Here is a 21,557-nt window from a genome sequence, read left to right as displayed (position 1 = left end):
CTCGGCAGCCCTCTATGCTTTTTTCAAGCCCAGCAATTAATTTTATGACTATTACTCTAAATTCTTGTTCTGTTATATTGCTTAAATCGGTTTTGATCAATTTATTAGCTGTCGCTACTTCCTGGAATTTCCTTTGAGGAGAATTCTTCCATTTTGTCATTTTGGCTAGTTTTCTGTCCCTTACACGTTTTAAAAGCTTGTTGTGTGCTCTACACCTGTGAGCACTGCTATATTAAAGGAAGGTCATACACTGTCCTGGGCCTGGCCCTTCAGGAGGTGTTTTCTCGGGGATTGTTACTTGCTCTCTGTTGTTGTGACTTTGGTTATCTTATTACCCTACTCGTAGTGATATTTTGGACCCTCCACCAGGTGTGCTTTGATTTGTTCCTTGGAGTATCCCTGTAAAGGAAAACAGATAGACAAACAGGAGACCAAAAACATGCAAACACACAAACAAATAACACAAACAAATAAACAAAAACAAAAACCTAAAGACTAAAAACCAAAAAAACCCCAAACACCGACTACAAGTAAAGAAGAGGGTGGAGGCGGTGCTGATGGAAGAGAACATACAAAGAGAGAAATGACAGGAGCGGGGGAGAAAAGAAAAAATAAACATTGACTAGGCAGAGAGACTAAAAGGCTTAATCCAGAGAGAGAGAAAGGAAAATAAAGAAGGAGGCGGGGAAAACGAAACGAAGATACGGTTACCCAGACAGAGAAACTCTACGGCTTGATTATTCCAGAGAGAAAGGCGGTAAAGAAGGAGGTGTAGAACATGTGTCAAGACAACGGATTAAATTTGTCTGTTTAGACAGACCAATAACCTGAGTAACCAGCCTAGGGGAGGGAAGAGATAAGGAGGCGAAATGGGCGGGTGTGGGGGGGAGAATATATCTGTATATCCAGAATTGACTTAGAGTTAATCCAGGCAATGCTGCGTGGCTGGTCGGGAGGAGCTGTCCGCAGGGTCGGTGCCCCTCAGGTGGGTAAGCAGTTACCCAGTGCAAGGGGGCGTGGTTTGGCGTATTCTGAACCCACCTCTACTGTGGACCCGGGAGTGATCCCTGAGGCCCCGCCTTGGTCGTGGTGGGGGGTGGGGGTGGGGGTGGGGAATGGAATGGTGGTCCCCAGTCTCTTCTCCGTGGAGCCCACCCAGTGGACTCTGTTTGAGTCACCCGCACTGTGCGGCAGGCGCAGAAGGGGAGGTCCTTCTCGCTTGGCCAACTCCCCTGACCGCGCACTTGGCTAGGATTCAAAGTCCCGCTCCGTGCGCTCTGGCGCTGGGAAAGCGCCTCTCAGTGCGGCGATGTGTGGCCCCGGCTGGCTTTGTCTGTGCCGCCACACTTCTGGGAGGACCAACTGACTTCTCCTACTGCGGACTGAGAGCCGCTACCCCCGCGAGCCCCCAGGGTGGCAGACGCAGGCAGTTCTGTGCTATGGCGCAGCCCTCCAGGGAGGGAGCCGCTTTCTCCAGCTGCGGACTGAGCCCCTGACCTACCACCGCACCCAGGCCCAGCTCCCCTCCTCCCCAGGGGCGCGAACAGGGAGCCGGCCCCAGTCCGAAGAAAGCCCCCCAGTTAGAGATGGGATCCCTCTCAGCCTCAGTCCGAGGCCTCTCTCCTGGCCAGATAGGGTCCTGCACTTTCCCAGCCACTGTTTCTCTTCTTCCCTTTGTCTCTCTGCAAAGGGGGTCCCTCCACTCCGTGCCCATGCAGCCTTTTTTATCTCCCCCAGTTTGCAGTTACCCACCTATCTTTTTTCCAGCTTTCCCATTTTCTTCCTAGTAGATTCAGTCTCTTTTCCTCCCAGACTCTGGTGTTCAGAGTCCTTTGGCTTCTACACTTCTTTGTTTGAGAACATAGGAAGCATGGATTCCTACTTCTCTACCACGTTGCCCCCTCCTTACCTTAATGTCCTCTTAACTGGATTACATCTGCAGAGACCCTCTTTCCAAATAAGACCGCACTGATAGGTTCTGGTTGGACATGAATTGGGAGCGGGGCGGGGGTGGGGGGTGGTGAGAACTATTCAACCCAGTACAGTCAACTATTAATGTAGCTATCTCACCTTGTGGGTTTGTCTGATGTATCTTCCTCCATCCCTCTATTTCCAGTCTTAAAATGTACTTACACTTCAAGTCTTTTATTATCACTATAATTGAAATTAAAAAAAAATCAATCATAATATCTATTTACATAGCTTACTTCCATTATTTGGGTAATGGAGGTATTCTAAATTATATCACTTTATCTTTTTTTTTTTTCTTTAAAGATTTTATTTTCAAGTAATCTCTGCACCCAAGATGGGGCTCGAACTCACAACCCTGAGATCAAGAGTTGCATGCTGTACTGCCTGAGCCAGCCAGGCACCCCCTATCACTTTACCTTTGGATTTGCCCCCTTTTCTTATTTTTTTTTTATTAGGCTTTTTGCTTTCTAATTTGCTGCTTACCTCTCCTGTTTCTACTATTTTCATAGTTGCCCTTGAACTCTGACCATACAGTATTGGTTTCCTAGGGTTACTGGAACAAATTACCACAACTTCAGTGATTTAGAACAACAGATATTTACTCTCTCACAGTTCTGGAGGCCAGAAGTCTGAAATGGGTTTCTCCGGTCCAAGACCAAAGTGTCAGCAGGGCCTGACTCCCTTGGGAGGCTCTAGGGGAGAATCATTTCCTTGCCTTTTTTAGCTTCTAGAGCTCATTCCTTGCATTCCTTGGCTTGTGGTCCCTTGCTCCTTCTTCAAAGTCAGCAGCATGATCATAATACCCTCTCCTCTTTTGATTTAAAATCTCCCTCTTCTTGTCTTTTATAAGACACTTGTGATTCTACTCAGGGCCCATCTGGATAATCTAGGGTAATCTCCCCATCTCAAAATCCTTAATCATATCTGTGAAGTTCCTTTTGCCATATAAGGTAACATTCACAGGGCTCTAGGGATTAGAACATGGATATCTTGGGGGCTATTATTGAGCCTACCACACATGCATATCAAAATTAAGTCATATCTTTACCTCCTGAACAATAATACAAAGAGGACTTAGAATACTTTCACCCTTAACAAATGCCCTAGTTAATTTATATGCAACTGTTTTCAGTATTTTAGTTATTATTCTCAAACCACAGAAACCACACTATAATTCTTAATAGTATTTTATATAATGTTTGTTTGCATTTATATACATATTTTCCATTTTATTTGTCATCAGTAATTCTTCCATTTGAGACTTTTGGGATGTTTTTCCTTTCTCCTGAAATACGTCTTTTAAAAGTTTCTTTATTATAGATCTCTTGTTGGTAAACTCTCATTTTTATCTTTAAATATTACTTTTAAAAACCATTCATTTGTGGGGCACTTGGGTGGCTCAGTCAGTTAAATGTCTGACTCTTAGTTCTGGTTCAGGTCATGACCCCAGAGTCGTGGGATCCAGCCCTCCCCCCCCCCCCCACAACCCCCCATTGGGTTTTGTGATGACAGCACCAGCCTGCTTGAGATTCTCTCTCTCCTTCAGTCTCTCTCCCCCGCTTGTGTGTACTCTCTCAAAAAACAAAACAAAAAAACAGCAACAACAAAACTAAGCCTTCATTTATGCAAGTTTTGTTGGAATAAAATAGACTGTTAGTCCCAACACTTTGAGGATGTTATCCCACTAGCCTCCGGCTTTCATTTGTTGTGAGGCTGTTCAAGAGATCTGTTGTTACTTTATAGTTTCTTTGTAGCAATGTTGGCAAACATATTAAAGGGACAAATAGTAATACTTTGTGGTTTGTGGGCCATATGGTTTCTGGGGTCTAAGCTGTTAACTACTCAATTCTGTCACTAGAGGCCAAAGCAGCCCCACCCAACACATAAGTGAACTGGCATGGCTGTGTTCTAATATCTTAGTGATGAAAACGTTTGCCAGCCCCTGCTGGAGAGTGAGTTATACCTTCCCTTTGATTAAAGCCTTTTTTTTTTTTAATGTTAATTTTTTATTTTTGAGAGAGAGAGAGAGAGAGAGAAACAGGGAGAGAGAAACAGCATGCAAGCAGGGGAGGGGCAGGGAGAGACGGAGACACAGAATCTGAAGCAGTCTCCAGGCTCTGAGCTGTCAGCACAGAGCCCAACACAGGGCTTGAACTCATGAACCACGAGATTATGACCTAAGCCGAAATCGGACACTTTACCAACTGAGCTATCCAGGCATCCATCCCTCCTTGATTACCTTTTAAGAGCTCTTTGCCTTTGATGTTTTGAAATGTCACTGCTATATGTCAAGCATATTTTCTTTTTGTTTGTGCTTCTAGAATCTATCTTCTTTTTTAAAAGTCAATTCTGGAAAAATATTACCCATGATCTTTCCAAATATTGCCTTTCTTACATACTTTTCGGGACTCTTGTTTTGCCAGACCTTTTCATTCTATCCTTCATAATCATTATTGCTCCTTCATGTTTTCCTTTGGTGTCTGTGGGTGGCACTATATGAATTTTTCTCCAGTTCACTAATTCTATTTTTAGCTATTTATCCTGTCCATGGTGGGTTTTGATTTTAGGAATTCTGCTTCTCATTTTTAGAAAATAGCTTCTGGAAAAACTGTTCTTATTTAAGATAAGATAAACTTGTTGGTATATATTTATCAGAAAATGCAAACGCATGTGCACTGGAAGATACAAATGTGGTCACAACAGAAAAAAAGTAGAAGGAATCCAAATGTTCAACAGTAGAATAGATAAATTTTGATATAGTCATATGATAGAAATAATAAGGATGAATATACAAAAAATGAAAATGAACAAATCGTTGCCATAGACAACTGCACAGAAGAATCTCATAAAAACACTATTGAGTGAAAGAATTCATGACTCATGGACATAGGTTCAAAGGAGGAAGACCTAATCTATAGTATAAGGAACGTAACAGAATTCTAAGATGGCCTGCAAGGTTCACTCCGACTGCTGTACACGCACTGTGTTATCCCCACGCTCTGACTGTGGGTAGGACTTGTGGATACGACTTGATTTCTCCCCCGTCATTACGTTACATTAAATGGCAATGGCAAAAAATTTTTGCAGTTGTAATTAAGGTCCCTCAACAGTGGAGTCTGAATTAATTAATTAAAAGGAACATTGGAGTGCCTGGGTGGCTCAGTCGGTTAAGCATATGACTTCAGCTCAGGTCATGATCTTGCAGTTCGTGGGTTTAAGCCCCGCGTGCGGCTCTGTGCTGACAGCTCAGAGCCTGGAGCCTGCTTCAGATTCTCTGTCTCCCTATCTCCCTGCCCTTCCTCCACTCATGCTCTGTCTCTTGCTCTCTTAAAAATAAAAATAAAAAAAATAAAAGGGGGGTGCCTGGGTGGCTCAGTCAGTTGAATGTCCGACTCCGGCTCAGATCGTGATCTCACAGTTCATGAGTTTGAGCTCCGCATCGGGCTCTGTGCTGATAGCTCAGAGCCTGGAGCCTGTTTTGGATTCTGTGCCTCCCTCTCTGCACCCACCCACTGCCCCCCATGCTCTTTCTCAAAATTAAATAAACATAAAAATTTTTTTAAAAAATAAAAGGAAGATTATATTGGGTGAACTTGTCCTATCCAGGTGAGCCCTTTAAAAGGGCCTCTAGGCCCTCATGTAGTTTTGAAGGTAGAGAAATTCTGCTGCTGGCCATAAAGAAGCAAGTAGCCATTTTGTGAACTGTGGAGGTGATTATGGTACAAAGATCTGAGAGAAGCCTGTAGGTGAGAATTGTCCCTAGCTGACAGCCAGAAAACAGCAGCTTTAGTCCTATAACCACCTGAAAGAGGACCTTGAGCCCTGGATGAGATCATAGCCAGGACCAACACCTTTACTACAGCCTGGAGAGATTCTAAGCAGTGAATCCAGCTCACTATACCCATGGCCCTGACCCAAAGATACTGGGAGACAATACATTTGTGTTGTTTAACACCAACACCAGTAAAGTTACAGTCATCAGCTATGCAGAAATAAACTAACACAAAAAGCCAGATAATGGTTTCCCTTGGGGAAATCTCCCATTCATGACTGGGAATGAAATCTGGTGTAGCTTCTGGAATGCTGGTAATGTTCTGTTTCTTGATTTGGGTGTAGTATAAATGGATGTTGACTTTATAAAAATCCATCAAACTAGACTATACAGTCTATAAGGTATGTTCCACCTCAATACAAAGTTTACATAAAAAGAAAAATGAAAACAGATGGATATAGACATTGGTATGTATTGTGTTATTTTATATGTAAAGTAATTTTAGTGCATGTATGAATCAACTACACATAGGATGATTTACATTTATTCATAAGGGTTCCTAACATGGCTATGTTTCTCTTCATCTGTTCCTGAGTCATTTCAGTCCTGTCCTAATTTTTCTCTTTTTTCAGTCCTGTCTCAATTTGTATTCCTTTTTCTCCCCAGAAAAAGCAATGAGGGAAAGTATGAGGGAAAAAGAAAAAAAAAAAAGAACTACAACTAAATTTTGGAATGGAATATTAACAGTTTTAAAATACACTGTGTATTTTTGGTGAGTATAAATTAACACTAATGCACTTCCATGTCTCTATTTCTCATTTTTAAAAGTTGACTTCAATTTGTTCTTTCCAAACAGTATCTTCTTGTGAGCTTTTCTTTGATTATGTTAACTCTTTAAACACGTCAAACATTCCACAATCTGAACGTAACAATTCCACTGTTTATATTCCTTAGGTGTCCAATTCTGTTAATTTTTCCTTCTGTTCTCATTGATTGTAGCTTCTCCATGATCAACAGTTTAGATCATTTTAATGTTAGTTTTTTCACGTTAATGTTGCTGCCTCATATAGATACGAATTAAATCCTACAGCAGAGGGTAGCACAGACCCAGGGTCTGATTTCTCATAGATTATTACTGTTTTTCTTTTCATTCAAGGTACTAAGTTTTTTTTGTTGCTTCCCTTGGGCCAAATGATGCAGTTTTACAGGTCTTCTTTTTTCCTGTATTTAACAGCTCTTTTTGACACAAAAAGAGCTGGATTTGCAACTCTCCTCCTGAAGGCTCAGGGCCATGGTTCTTACTGACCACCAGGACGTAGCATCCACTTTTCACACTAGTATTGTTTTCTCTTGTTTGTAGAAATGCAGGTATTTCTCTGTCTTTAATTATTGTATTAGTCTCCTAGTCACCATGACCCTAGGAGAAATGTATTTTCTCACAGTTCTGGAGCCTGGAAGTCCCAGAGCAAAGCACCGGCAGGTTGGGTTTCTTCCGCAGTCTTTCTCCTCGGCTTGCAGACAGCTACCTTCTCACTGCATCTTGTAGGGTTTTGTTCTGTGTCCAAGCACCAACCACTGCCCGCCCCGGTGTCTCCATGTCCCTACCGGCCCCCACCCCCCGCCCTGGTGTCCCCATGTCCGGATTTCCTCTTCTTGTAGGAACCCCAGCCAGACTGGATCAGGGCCCATCTTAACAGCCTCATTTAACCATAATCACCTCTTTAAGGCCCTGTCTCCAAACACAGTCACATTCTGAAGTACTGGGGCCTAGAATGTCAACATATGAATTTTGGGGAGACACAATTTACCCCATAACAACTATACAAGTGAGGTTTTGAGTTTTTGAAGTTATTTCTATGTTTCTAATTTAAGCTGACAGAAGTCCTCTATGCTAATTTTAAAGTGTTTCAAACATTATCTGAAAATATTCAAGACCCCACTCCCCAAGCTCACAACAAAGTTCTAAGCTTTTCATAACCTTTTTTTTTTTCCCTGGGATACAAGAGATTGGCTGTAAGATTTCAGATGGCACTATTTCCGGGAAGGAGAATAGATTTTCAGATATTAGATTTAAGTAAATACTAATTTTGGCATCTTTGCTGCTTTCAGCACAAGCAAATGGAAAGAAAGCATCTGGGAATCCGACCTATGTCTAAGTGCTGCCATACTGGCCTGACCCTTCACTACTGAGCTCCTTTGAACAAGTTAATCTTTCTGAACATCAAAGGTAATTTCACTCCTTCTGTGGATTGTCCTAAGGATTAAATAAGAATGCTATTTAAAACAGTAGTTCTAAAATTTGGTGGGCTACCTTAAGTAACAGGGGGAAGCACATTTTAAACGGTACAGGTTTTGGGTCTGCTCAGCAGAGGGTTCCACGGGTCTGTGGTGGGGTTCAGGAATTTATAATCTTAAAAAGCTTCTCCAAGTGACACTAAACGTAGCCGAATTAAAAATTAATTCTAGATTCTGTTCACTCAGATCCTATAGTCCTGTTCTTTGATATTATTTTAAATGGTATAGAAGTTATGGAAGAAGAGGTTCCTAAACTTAGTAAAGGTAATTTGGCATTTCCTAAAAGATGCATGTCAGTTTTTAAATTTTGTTTTCATGTTTTTATTTATTTTTGAGAGGCAGAGCCTGAGCAGGGGAGGGGCAGACAGAGAGAGAGAGAGAGAGAGAGAGAGAGACACACACAGAATCTGAAGCAGGCTCCAGGCTCTGAGCTGTCAGCACAGAGCCCAACGTGGGGCTCGGACACACGGGCCGTGAGATCATGACCTGAGCCGAAGTCGGGTGCTTATCCGGCTGAGCCACCCAGGCACCCCTTTGTCAGCTTTTAAAAGTGTGATTAACCTAAGAGTTGTGAGTTTGTTTATATACAACTCTCCTTGATCTAAGAAAAAATGTATAGCAGTTTGCAAGATATATGCAAGAAGAAGATAGAAGTATATGACAAAAGCATAAAAGGTAGGAAAAATCTGACCAGTGAGAAACATGGAGGCTGGAGGCATTCTAAATAATAGAAATAGAATGGAGACAATGAGCAAGTGAAAGTAAATTAAAAAAAATTTTAATAATGAAAACCTTCTTAAAATTATACAAGTAACTGGGGTTGTGCAAATAACCCATAAAAGAGTGAAAGTCCCTCTGTTCCTTCCTGCCATTTCCCTTCTGAGACTTTTTTTTTTTTAAAGAGCATGTGAGCAGGGGGGAAGGGTAGAGGAAGGCAAAAGAATCTCAAGCAGGCTCCAGGCTCAGCACAGAACTCAGCATGGGGCTCAACCCCACCACGCTGGGATCATGACCTGAGCCAAAATCAAGAACCAGACTCTCAACCAGCTGAGCCACCCAGGCTCCCCATGAGACTTACTTATATAGACATATAGACATGCCCTCTCTGTTGGTTTTTTAAAATTATACATACAGGATAATACTGTTTTGTAATTTGCTCTTTTTCACTTGATGGTACATTATGAACCCCTTCAGGTTCAGTGTACACAAACCTAACTCATGTTTAGTGGCTGGATAGGTGACTCACGTTCAGGTTTTATATGTAAAATACACATAATATATCTCGGATACGGATTTACTTGCACTTATGCAAAAATTTCCATATACTTGATTCCTGGGTAAAAGGGAATGCTATATCCTTCTACCTTCTTCTATATAACCTGACAATTCTATACTTGTTAACCAAGAAATGACTTCAGTTTCACAACATGCTGAATATATTCCGCTTCTCTCTCTCCATATATTCATACATACATTCAACATCACCTACATTATCAATGTACGCACATTCAGCACAATACACGGCACTTGGTGAACTTCAGGACTGAGAGGGCTTCTCGGCCTGCTTGCCTGGAAAGTGCCACAGTCCCTCGTAGACCCTTTGTTGTCATTGTTTTCAAAATTTCTCCTAAAATGAAAATTAAAACGAAAGGTAAAATCCAATTAAAACCATCTGGTGAAGACAGTATGATCACTAAACGGTTTAATAAGATGACAGAGACAGACGATTTGCAAGTTCTCCTCATCTGCGAAAACAATGTATTCCAAGTAAATTTCTATTAAAATGGACTTGAGTCAGATGGGAGCACTCTGTATTTTCAAGGTGTCGCTGAGAGTCTCAATCAGACTGAAAGGCCCTGCCCTGCCATGGAAGCTACTCCGAACTCAACAGAAACATGAACTACACTTGTCATTACAGCAACTGATTTGTTCAGCTGCTTGGCTCCAATCTTGGCCTCACACGCTTCCTCTGGGATGAAAAAAGTCAGTGAAGGTGGGCAAATGTATAGTGACAGTACACAGTGGAAGGAAGTAGCTTATCTCTTTTGGGCACATTGAAAAAAGCAACATCTTCCCTTTTGTAAATAAATAATACTAAAGACTGAGTTAAGAAAATGGAGCTACAAACAACCTGAAACAAAACTTAGTCATCATGATGTGATTTAAGGGGCTGAGAACATAAGGTAAAGATAAAAATCAAACTTGTGTACAGAAAGAGAAGGACTCAGGTCAGTTTAGTTACACAGTAATCTAACCAAGATTTCAACATCCATACCATGAGCTTTCATGATGGAACTTCACCTGAACTGAACATTACGTAGCACAACTTGTCAAGGGCATGAAGATTACAAGGGGGAGACAAAATTCAAAATATTCAGGATGAGGTGTTAAAAGAAGAAATTACAGATTTTGTGTCTGAATATTAATTTATTAATTGAGGGAAAAATGCGCCCCCCCCCCTTAAAAAACAACAACAACAACAGTACTTTCTAAAACCAAGAAAAACTATGTCTTAAAAATCTCTTCTTTCAAGATGAATGTTATGTTTGTATGAGCTGTTGTCAGTGACTATATTGACAATATTTCAGGTTACTTTATAAATTATACTCTTTAGCATGATTAAATTATGATTTCAGCACAGTCAGTGGTTAAAAGATAAACTGGTCTGTATTACCTGGATTATTTTCTTTAATGGTAACTAAATAGAATAATCCTCTTGGTGACAGAAGATCTGCAGCCAGTGGGAAGAACCTGTCCATGACTTCTCGACCATTTCTGCCACCGGCCCAAGCAGCCTCTACTCCGTGACTTCCCACCTGTGACCATTTAAAAAAGACTTTTGTATCTATTCATTTAGAATCATTTAGAATCACAAACAGTTACATTTAGAATCACAAACAGAATCTTTTTGACAAGTAACATTTACCAAACAAGTACTGTATACACTTTGTATTTTACTGCTGTCCAGGAGGCAGTAAAGTTGAATCTGAGCCCCACCATTTCCTAGCCATGTGATCTTATGTAAATTTGTAATTTTTATGAGTTTCCTCCCTTATCTATAAAACCAGGAAAACAATAGTTTCAACAGTAAAATTATAACAATTATTTTTTTCCATTTTTAGGAATAACTGAAGAAATATATTTAAAGTTTGAAAACAGGGCCCTGTACATATCAAGTGCTTAGTAATAGCTGTTACTATTTCTGCAATGCTTATGTTGATAGACATAGGTAATTCTTATACTTAATATAGAACAATCAGGAAGAAACTAAAAGAGAGATCCTATATTATAAAATATCTACTTTGCAGGAAGTTAGTTTCAAAATGCCCCATTGCATCTGGCTCTTTTCTAGATTAAAGTATGAATCGTATAGACCTTTTTTAAGGAATCCATTTAATATATAAAGGCTCACCAAAGCATTTTCTTCCTGTAACAATCTAATTCTATTGTAAAAGCAAAACCCGTGAGAGTTCATACAGTATTAAAAATCTTTAGATTCTTATTGTATATTGTTTCAAAACTAAAGAATTCAAAAAATATTTTAACCCTAACAATTATTTTCTTTCCATATCTATAGTTTAAATTAATTTTATAAATCATGCCTGTTGCTTTTATTCATATAAAATGGCATGTTTCTCCATTAAAATAAATTTCTTTATGCCTTTAACTATATACATATATTATCTTGTAAATAAGGGAAATATGTTCATATACCTGCCTTAGAAAGAACTGCACTTTCCCCTTTTACTGTTTTGCTGGTCTGTTCCTCCCTCATCTTATATACACACGTTTTTCCTTTTTGTCCATGTTTTACAAAGACAGGATTATGTTCTACATTCTTGCACCATATCTTGCTTTTGTCAATCATCAACACTTTATGGAGAGCTCTTCATGTGATCAGGTATGGTTCTAATTTACTCTTTTAATGGCTGTCTACGATTTTATAATGGAAAAGTTAGCATATCTTAATGTAGCTATTGATGGGCAGCCAAAGTGTTCATTTACTTACTTTTTTTGGTATCTAATTTAAATTATTCCCATATCTACCATACACTTCTCAATACAATTTCCACAAAGTTAATCATATTGGGAAACTTATCAGTTCCTTCCTCCTGGAGATGTCCCCTTCCTGGCATTCCTAGAATCACCTCTTTTTCTGGGGCTCATGTGTTCCTCTTCCTTGGTTTACCCCTTTATTTTGGTGGAACCCATTCCCTGGACGTTTTATCAGGTAAAGTGGTCTGTGGACAGAGTGCATGGTGAATGACAGGTTGTGCCACGCCTGTCTCCTGTCATTCTCTTCCAGAATGGACCAGGATCTCTCTGTGCTAGACCTTGTTCATACGCCTCCCCAGGGATGCTCAGCCAGGTGTATCTGCTTGCATTAGAAATGCTCCTACAGGAAGGTCTCCTGGCACCAGGCACATTCTTAAGGCCACAAAGGGAGGGTTTCCACCTTTACAAGGAGGAGTCATGTTTGGTGGTCTGCTGTTTGCCTGCTACCTGAGCCTTGCCAGACCTGCTCCTGTTCCTTCAGAGCTCACAGGTACAAGCCAGAGGTTCCTAACCTCGTGTCTCTAGGTATACTATTAAGCACAGCCAAAATTTTTTATAGACACAAACTTAACTATTATTTTTACATCTCCTGGATCTAACCTCTAAGTCTCTTATCTTTTACTTTAATGATTTCCTTCTTTTTATCTTCATGCTCTATGCACTGAAATCTTTCATCTGGTTTCCAGAACACTAATTCAGGTCTTCACGGAGACCATATTCTCTTTTAATTCCTTTCCTAAGGTTTTATTTTGTAAAATATGTTTTTAGGCTCCAGGAGATCTTCATTGTGCTGCACTGTGATTCTGCTCCCCAGCTAATAGCTCAGCTCATGGGAATGATGACGCTAGCTCTCTCTGTTGGGACTGCAAAATAGCCCAAGGTGCTGTCTACACTCAATTATCTGTATGTCCCAGCAGCTGTAAGGCTCAGGAGAAGCAAGTACGTAGCTCAGTCATGGGAATGTGGAAGAAAGGAAGCCTGTTTGCATCCCCATGTTTCCAGAATCTCCTCTGCATTCACAGTCTTGCCAGAAATTTGTAGACCATGATTTAGTTAAGCTAGCCTTGGTCCATTACTAAACTTTGTCTGCCTTGACCATTCTCTCTTTAAATTGGGAAATGGTTGATTTACCTCTTCATTATTGAAGATTTTCCAAATCATCTGCTCCAAGATGATTTCTTTTCCCTACCTGAAATAAGAATCCTCCCCCACCACCCGTGAAAGGAGGAAAACTGAGACTTCATTAGTTTTAGATTCCTTTCCTACGTCTCCCGACATACTCAATTATTGACAATTGTGAGTAATATCAGAGCAGTCTGTGTTAATCAGCAGTTGACTAATGTCATAATGAAGTTCATTTGATTTTATAAAGAAAATAGCTGAAAACATTAATAATTATTTGTTCCATGTCTTACCTCTTCAGGTGGAGTCACTACATAGGGGGGATTAAACACCAGAAGATCAACTTTTTCCTTCAATCTTGGTAGCAAGCCTTTGACCTAAATGTTCAATAGTCAGAATTTTAAGCTGGACTCGGAATTAAAACAGATAAATAAATATATCTTTAAAAATACTCTCCTCCCATGTAGAGAAAAATGTGTGAGGGGGCCAAAAATGTAGACAGAGATAGAGATAAATATTTTTACATTTTCATTCATGCATATAAAGATTATATGCATTTACCTAAAAATATGAAATTAAACTATCAGAATGAACAGAAAATGTTCAAGAAAGCCTCTGTTTTTCAACAGCTAATGCTTACACACTGGGTTCACTTTTAGAAGATTAAATAAGAAAGCGAGCACTCCTATGTTCTACATAGATATGCACACACTTTAAGGCTATAGCTGTAACTTAAACATTTTCTATCATCGAGGTGTAATGTATTTTATATATATATATATGTATATTTACTTTCTACTTCTTTAATGACTCATAAATGTATTGGCTGGAACAATTAGAGACCAAAAAAAGGACTGAAAAGAGTGGAAGAGACACTGAAAACATTAATTGTTTGGCATTTTGTAAATCTTTAAACTGGGCTCCAATTTTCTGTGAAACCACAATAAAAATGTCTTTTTTTTTTTTTTAATAAAAATGTCTTTTTAGGGTATTTTTCAGGGTAAGATGTGATTTAAAGTCTTCTTCCTTTGACTCCTCTGATGATTGAATTAAGTAAGTATTTAAAAAAATCGTGTCTGGTCATGTCACCCTGCACCTTCACAGGCACAGTAAAGTGAAAACACGGTATCTGGGTGGGTTCTCACCTCTAAAGCCATTTACTTCAATTATCACTTTGTACAGACTCTCACCCATGACTTCTGAGGTTGTTTCTTGAGATGGAATAGCTGAGGTACTTCACGGCAGTGTCCAAAGTGTTAGCTCTCTTATTAACATTCTTGCAATTTCCCCATTTATGCACACGCACTTACCATTTTTTACTATTTTTCTTTAAATGGGCTTTTTTTTGTTGTTAAATAAATTTGCTGTAAAGGGAAATCACTATTACTTTCTGGAAATAGAAATGACTACAAGGATAAATGAGATAAGAGTTAAAAAAAAAGTTATAGTTAATCATTACTGTTGCCAGGCTGAGAGTGACCCAAGCCATCTGTCTCTATTAGAGAGACATCTGTAAGTGTTTAAAAGGTGTTAAATAACAACAACAAACTGAGACCTTCTCCTGGATGTAATCACAATGGCTGAAAGAGAATTGAAGAGGAAACAGCTTTGACATTATATGATTCAAAGTTATTTAAAACTCAGCCATACCTTCTAATGTTGGGTACATCACTGGCCTATTATTTACATACATTATGAAACACTGCCTTAGAGCTTCCATTTTACCCTGTTTCTAAAAGAAATACTACTTTTATCATTTTTAAGCCTGTTAACTATGTAGTTCAAAGAGAACACTGGAACAGTGTCTTTGAGGAGATGTTGTAAGGTAACTTTTTTTTCTCCATTCTTTTCAAAAGAGAAAAGTGCCGTTTTTGAGGCAAGTAATGAAGATGCATCCTTGTCTGCAGGTAGAAGACGACTAAGGTTAATCTGCTGTTCCCTTTAGGAGCAACACTGGAGAGTGAGGAAATACAGCTGAAACAGCCGAGAGCTTTATTTTCAATTCCATAAAGAAATTAAGCTTCTCACATTGTAAAAAGAAGTCCGGAAGGTAATTTTCCAGAAATGTTCAGTAAGGAAACTAGAAAAGAATTTGCTTTGCAATTGTTTACAATGGCCCTGAGGTACTATATACTAATAATCATTGCAGTACTGGATTTTAAATGAAGGAAAAAACTGATGGATTTAAATAAAGGAAACAACATGGAAAATAATGTAGTTTAAAAGAAAATGGATTTAAATGAGAAAATTACTGATATAAAGTCTAATCACAGGCATCCCTCACCCACTCATATTCAGCTTTTGTGTGGTCTCAGAGCATTAGAACAGATCCAAGAACTGGGAAGTAAGCAAAGAGGCCTCTGACAAGAAGTTTTAAATCCGTATAGCAAAACATGTGCTATTTATTCATGACAGGTACTTGTTCAGAGCCCCTGAACTCTTAGTTTAAATACAAGTCTAACTAAATCACTTGTTTGGTATTCTAGCACAGAGCACATGAAGAGAGAGAGGAAATGCCACTAACAGGTAGCAGTAAAATAAGACAGCATAAAGCAGGTAAAAGGAGAAGATGAGGAGGAGAGGAAATAAGAACTCAAATCTCTGCAGGCTATAGCCCCTCAGCGTGAAGGCAGAAACACCTGAATAAGCCTCTTTATCACAGCACGGGATGATAAATGATGTGCATATTAACGGCCCTGAGTCAGTAAAAGGTCGTTATGTTTAGTTTGTTTTAGGAATGTAAGGAAAGGCATACGATGTATTTGAAAAAGTCTTTCTTCTAAAACTAAAAATAGAAACAAAGCAAAAGTACTACTTTGTAAACAGGTAAGCTTAGTTACCCAAAACAATGATTTTATTGTGATAATCTATGCCTAGTGTTCTGAATATAAACAGACGTAGAGTTTTGTATATTGATCATAATACCTATGTTCATGCTCACCTCTTCTTTCTTTGCCACACGTCAGCATGAAGAGCTGACTCCGGCATGGGCTACCACGAGCCATGTCCTGAAAGTTGTGAGACACTTACATTTAGATTCCCAAGATCTGGATTTAAATTCTGGATTTAGCGGGGTGCCTGGGTGGCTCGGTCGGTTGAGCGTCCAACTTCAGCTCAGGTCATGATCTCGCGGTCTGTGAGTTTGAGCCCGACATCAGTCTCCGTGCTGACGGCCCAGAGCCTGGAGCCTGCTTCGGATTCTGTGTCTCCCTCTCTCTCTGCTCTTCCCCGACTCATGCTCTGTCTCTCTCTCTCAAAAATAAATAAAGCTTAAAAAAAAACACTTTTGGGGCGCCTGGGTGGCTCAGTCGGTTAAGCGTCCGACTTTGGCTCAGGTCATGATCTCACAGTCCGTGAGTTCAAGCCCCGTGTCGGGCTCTGTGCTGACAGCTCAGAGCCTGGAGCCTGCTTCAGATTCTGTGTCTCCCTCTCTCTCTGACCCTCCCCCATTCATGCTCTGTCTCTGTCTCAAAAATAAATAAAACATTAAAAAAATTTTTTTTTAAATAAATAAATAAAAAATAAAAAAAAAACACTTTTTTTAAAATTCTGGATTTATCACTTTATTAGTTATGTGACTTTAAAAAATGAATCTCACCTCAGTTTCTACCTCTGTTTAAAAAAAAAGATATTCTGAATTTCTTGTATCTCTAAAGTTTTATTATTATATCAAAAACATATTTAATACTAATTATGGACACATTAAAGAAACAAGTTAAAATTTTAAAGGGCAAAACCACCTCAGTGATCCCATGCAAATCACTGGGCCTAAACCAGTCGTCTACATATTTCAATCCTCCTTGGCCATAGTGAGAGATTGAGAGATGGCATATGACCCAAGTTGATCCAAGCAATAATCATTCTGGGGCTTTTGTCAGACTAACTGAATAGAAAGAGCTTCTTACCATGAGGGGGGTTGGGGGTGGGTGGTGGTGAAGAAGCTGTTTGCTGAGGAATAAGATACAGACATGCAAGTATCCTGTTACCATGAAATTAAAGACTACCTAGAAATAGAACCAATAGAGAGAGAAGGTCAGAGCTAAGAAAAAGATGCCTGTCTTATCATTTGAGTTCCTGGAGCCAGCTGTGCCTGAAGCCACCCACTCTTTTTACTTAAGTTTGTACTGGATTCTCTGTCACTTCTATCCAAAAGATGACTGATCCATACAAACCAGTAGAAATTCCCTTTGAACTGTGGACAAGATGGACTGCATCAATCAAGAATTTACTTTGAAAATGATGGGGTATACTATTTAGTGGATTAGAAGTTAATTATGACTCAAGCTTCTTTGACCTAAATCATCTTAACATTATCTGAAAAGGAAATGAACTATTATTAGACAAGGATTAACAGCTCACCAAGTCTGTAATCACTGGCTGAATGTGGACTTTGTTACAGTGTGCTGTCTCCAGAGTACAAGCTGCTGCCTCAGGGTTGATATCAGTGCACCTATAAACAGAAAAGAAAGAAAACTGTATCTTACATCCCGGAGGTACATCTATTACTGAAAAGTTTAAAAATGTTCCACTGCTTTTACATAAAGCAAATTTAGAAAAAAAGGAAAATGATTTAATAATGGTGAATGAAAAGAACAAAGACTTGTCATATTAATGAAAAAGATTGTTATATTGACATAAATGTGCAAGAGTAGAAAAATATACATGCATACACATCTGAAGGAATTTATTAAGTTATGAATCCAGGAGCGTCTGTGTGGCTCAGTTGGTTAAGTGTCTGATTCTTTTTTTTTTTTTTTTAATGTTTTATTTATTCTTGAGGGAGAGAGAGACAGAGCATGAGCGGGGATGGGGCACAGAGAGAGGGAGACACAGAATCTGAAGCAGGCTCCAGGCTCTGAGCTGTCAGCACAGAGCCCGACGCAGGGCTCGAACCCACGAACCGTGAGATCATGACCTGAGCCGAAGTTGGACGCTCAACCGACTGAGCCACCCAGGCGCCCCAAGTGTCTGATTCTTGATACTGGTTCAGGTCATGATCTCATAGTTCGTGAGTTCAAGCCCTGTGTCAGGCTCTGCACTGGTAGTGTGGATCCTACTTGAGATTCTCTCTCTCTCTGCCCCTCCCCTGCTCTTTCTCTCTCTCAAAATAAGTAAATAAACTTTAATAAATAAAACATCGAGGGGCGCCTGGGTGGCTCAGTCGGTTAAGCGTCCGACTTCAGCTCGGGTCACGATCTCACCGTCCGTTGAGTTCGAGCCCGCGTCAGGCTCTGGGCTGATGGCTCAGATCCTGGAGCCTGCTTCCGGTTCTGTGTTTCCCTCTCTCTCTCTGCCCCTCCCCCGTTCATGCTCTGTCTCTCTCTGTCTCAAAAATAAATAAACGTTAAAAAAAAAATAAAAAAAATAAAATTAAACATTGAGATTGATGATGTAAAAATAAATAAATTACGAATCCAATGAATACTATGCAGCCACCAAAAACGAAATATTTCTTAAGATTAAAAAAAAAAGTTTATCTATTTATTTTGAGAGAGAGTGAGAGTGAGAGTGAGAGTGAGAGAGAGAGAGAGAGAGAGAGAGAGAGAGAGAGAGAAGGCAGCACAGGGGCAGAGAGAGAGGGAGAGAGGGGATCCCAAGCAGGCTCCATGCTTAACCTGACTTGGGGCTCGATCCCATGACCGTGAGATCAGGACCTGAGCTGAAATCAAGAGATGGATGTTCAATTAACTGAGTCACCCAGGTACCCCCCACAAAATGAAATTTAAAAGGAATTTTTGAAAAACATTCATGATACAATATTAAATGAAAAACATAGAAAATGAGGAAAAAAAGAAGGAAACACATTTGGACCATGATAAAATTTTGAAGTAATTTTTATTTTCTTCTTTATAGTTTCCATACTCTCAAATTTTCTTTAAAAATTTAAGTAGCTTTCATTTTTTTCTGGTAATCAGATTGTTTACCTAAAAAAAAATTCAAATTTAGAAATGACCTAAAATTGTTTTGTTGCTTCTATAATTATGTAGCATGATGGAACAGTTTTGAACATGCAGTTACAGTTTTTAGGGAAGAATAATTTACAATGAGTCCTTACTACACTTAAATAGACCCTTTCAGATATATATTATTTATTTACAAAAATGATTCCGTTCAAGTAGTCACACCCCTAGTGAATTTCTTAGCGGAGGATGTGGATAAATTTGATATACTTACACTTACATGTACAAGGCCTGAGGACCTATCATAGAGGCTAGGAATGCAGATACCACTCCAGACCCTGACCCTACTTCAAGGCATATTTCCACTCTAAAAAAAGCAAAATAAAATAAGTATTAGTGTAGTAAGATTAAAATACACATTACAGAAAATTACTCTCATCCTACTTTTAATGTATATTTCTCCAGCATCATCAGTTGTCTGCAAATATATGGAAATATAAAAAAAAATTATAAACATGCTAATTTCTGACAACTGCTTTCTGCATATTTAGTACTATTTAACTCAAAATTGGGGTGTGTAATTTGAGTTCATAACATAGATGGCTTTCAATTAATTTCTACAAAACATTACATAAAAACTGTGGAATAAAACTGAGTATTGAAAATATTAACATGAAAGACATCAGCCCTTCCCACAAGGAGCTTCTGGTTTAGTATTTCCTAAAATGACAGGGTCAGTGTTATTACAATATTTATTTATGAAAGAGGTTTTCTCTATCATTTAAAAGTACCTAACATTCATAAATTGATCAGCATATCCTAGGGAAAATACCAGAGTATCTGGTTTTAGAATGCTAACAATAATCTTTAAAATGCTTTTGAATAAACTGTTATATTTTATCCTTCAATTGAATTTATTTCCCTGCCTATGATCTTATATATGCATCAAAAGCACCAATTATCTCCATCACAGAAATGGGTTTGATTAGACTTAGGGAGCCTTTCTAGCATCTAACTCCTCAAGTATCCAACAAAAAATGCTAGCTGCTTCTAACTTTTGGAACCGTCCACATCATCTGACAAACCTTTATTATTCTGTGGGAAGGTCTGTTGAATCTTACCAGGCGGCTTTTATTTGAAAATAACTATCATGGTTTCATAAACAATTAGAATTCCAAGACCAGAAGTAATCCCACTTTATAACAAAATCAACTTCTTTCACAGCATACTTTGCAATGCAATTTGTGCTTGTAAATCTTTCTGGGATATCTTGAGACTAAAAGACAAGTTATAAAAACAGTACTTTTCCGTTCTATATTCCAGTAAATCCAAAAGTTCCATCGTTTACAATGAAAAGCTAGTTTAATAAGAGTTGGGACATTTTATATCTGACCAGATTTAAGACAGATAAATAAACACAATATAAATCTTTAAAGCCTAACAGCTGTTTCATCTTGAGAAAACCAATTTCAAGTCTTGATCTTTACATAAATCTAATTATTCAAATACCTTTCATTTAAAAAATTACAATATAGGTATTCATTTTTTAATGTTACTTAAAATTTATGGGGGCACTTCAACAAGTCAATTTTAACATTTATAAAGTGCTAGGAAAAATTCTATAGGCTGCTAGCTATGTAGCTGTTTACATTTCTAACAATTAAATGAAAAATTAAGTTCTGCAGTCGCACTCGCCACATTTCAGGTGTTCGGTAGCCACACAAGTCTAACAGGCAACTGCTACAGAGCATGCTCTTCAATGGGTTTAAAAATACTTCCCCAAGCCAGTATCTCACTTCATTTCATTTTTGTGCTCTTCCATTGCTCGAGGGTGCTTCTGTGTATTGAGTAAATTAAGTGCCACACGGCTTTTAACATTTACTAAAAAATGTAATATTAATAAGCAATGTTGGTTTTTGGACGTGTTATAGTATCGCTGCGCTCCAGGGCTTTGTGTTCTGCATACTAACAGCTGGAAGGAAAAGATCCATCCTAGCGTGGTAGGGAGCTATGGAGCTCCTGAGACCAAAACAAATGGCAAAAGTAGATCCCTGGCACGCTCATTACATGTATCTACAGGCAAATCCTTAATAACGGCGTTCTGGTCTCAGTGTTCGCCAAGTGGGCTGACACTGCCTCCTCTCCCGGCAGACAGCGTCGGTCCTTTCCTTGGCCCTCCTTCGCTACCGCCTCTCTAGGACGCCCGAACCCTCTCCCGCTGGGAGCCTCGCCCTCCTCGCACCCCACGAGCTCGGCCGCTGCCGCCTCGAGCGCGTCCAGCAGCAGGAACGTATCCTCCGCCGGCTCGTACACATTGATGAAGGCGCCCCGGCCCACATGTCCGTGCAGCGGCGTCGGGAGACCCGGCGCCGCCATCTCGCTTCTCTCTCCGTCCCACGCGCATGCGCCAAAATTGCGCGTGCGCAAACTCGGCAGTGGGG

The 21,557-nt window shown here is 39.5% G+C and overlaps 1 protein-coding gene and 1 long non-coding RNA gene across 5 annotated transcripts; one reads left to right on the top strand and one right to left on the bottom strand.

Moving 5' to 3' along the window:
- Positions 1-381: 381 nt before the first annotated feature.
- Positions 382-21,535, bottom strand: N6AMT1 (N-6 adenine-specific DNA methyltransferase 1). Of its 4 annotated transcripts, XR_009262284.1 has the most exons (9): positions 21,359-21,535; positions 19,397-19,483; positions 17,576-17,666; positions 17,122-17,220; positions 13,510-13,593; positions 10,713-10,854; positions 9,545-9,665; positions 2,071-2,154; positions 382-399 (listed from the first exon to the last, which is right to left on the bottom strand). XR_009262284.1 is itself a non-coding variant. In XM_058731813.1 (8 exons), the coding sequence occupies exons 1-7, from the start codon at positions 21,490-21,492 to the stop codon at positions 9,547-9,549; spliced, it is 756 nt and encodes a 251-aa protein (XP_058587796.1). In that variant the 5' UTR covers positions 21,493-21,535; the 3' UTR covers positions 1,710-2,154; positions 9,545-9,546. The 4 variants fall into 4 exon arrangements, 3 of the variants coding, with proteins under 3 accessions (XP_058587796.1, XP_058587795.1, XP_058587798.1); XM_058731813.1 differs by lacking the exon at positions 382-399 and having other exon boundaries at positions 1,710-2,154; XM_058731812.1 differs by lacking the exons at positions 382-399; positions 2,071-2,154 and having other exon boundaries at positions 9,457-9,665.
- Positions 6,411-13,297, top strand: LOC131512748 (uncharacterized). The gene is made up of 6 exons (XR_009262285.1): positions 6,411-6,515; positions 7,853-7,970; positions 9,861-10,031; positions 11,861-11,939; positions 12,345-12,584; positions 12,863-13,297. It is a non-coding gene; the product is annotated as an uncharacterized LOC131512748 (long non-coding RNA).
- Positions 21,536-21,557: the final 22 nt, after the last annotated feature.

The sequence above is a fragment of the Neofelis nebulosa genome, chromosome 5 (assembly GCF_028018385.1).
Source record: "Neofelis nebulosa isolate mNeoNeb1 chromosome 5, mNeoNeb1.pri, whole genome shotgun sequence".
Classification (NCBI taxonomy): domain Eukaryota; kingdom Metazoa; phylum Chordata; class Mammalia; order Carnivora; family Felidae; genus Neofelis; species Neofelis nebulosa.
The sequence above is the reverse complement of the archived record's forward strand: the minus strand, read 5'-3'. Positions and strand labels throughout refer to the sequence as shown.

Coding starts and splice junctions, on each gene's coding strand:
- N6AMT1 (XM_058731813.1), bottom strand. CDS start 21,492: ATGGCGGCGCCGGGTCTCCCGACGCCGCTGCACGGACATGTGGGCCGG. Junction 17,221..17,575: donor AGCCAGTGATTACAGACTTG/GTGAGCTGTTAA, acceptor TTCTATTTCTAG/GTAGTCTTTAATTTCATGGT. Junction 10,855..13,509: donor TAGTGACTCCACCTGAAGAG/GTAAGACATGGA, acceptor AAATGGTCACAG/GTGGGAAGTCACGGAGTAGA.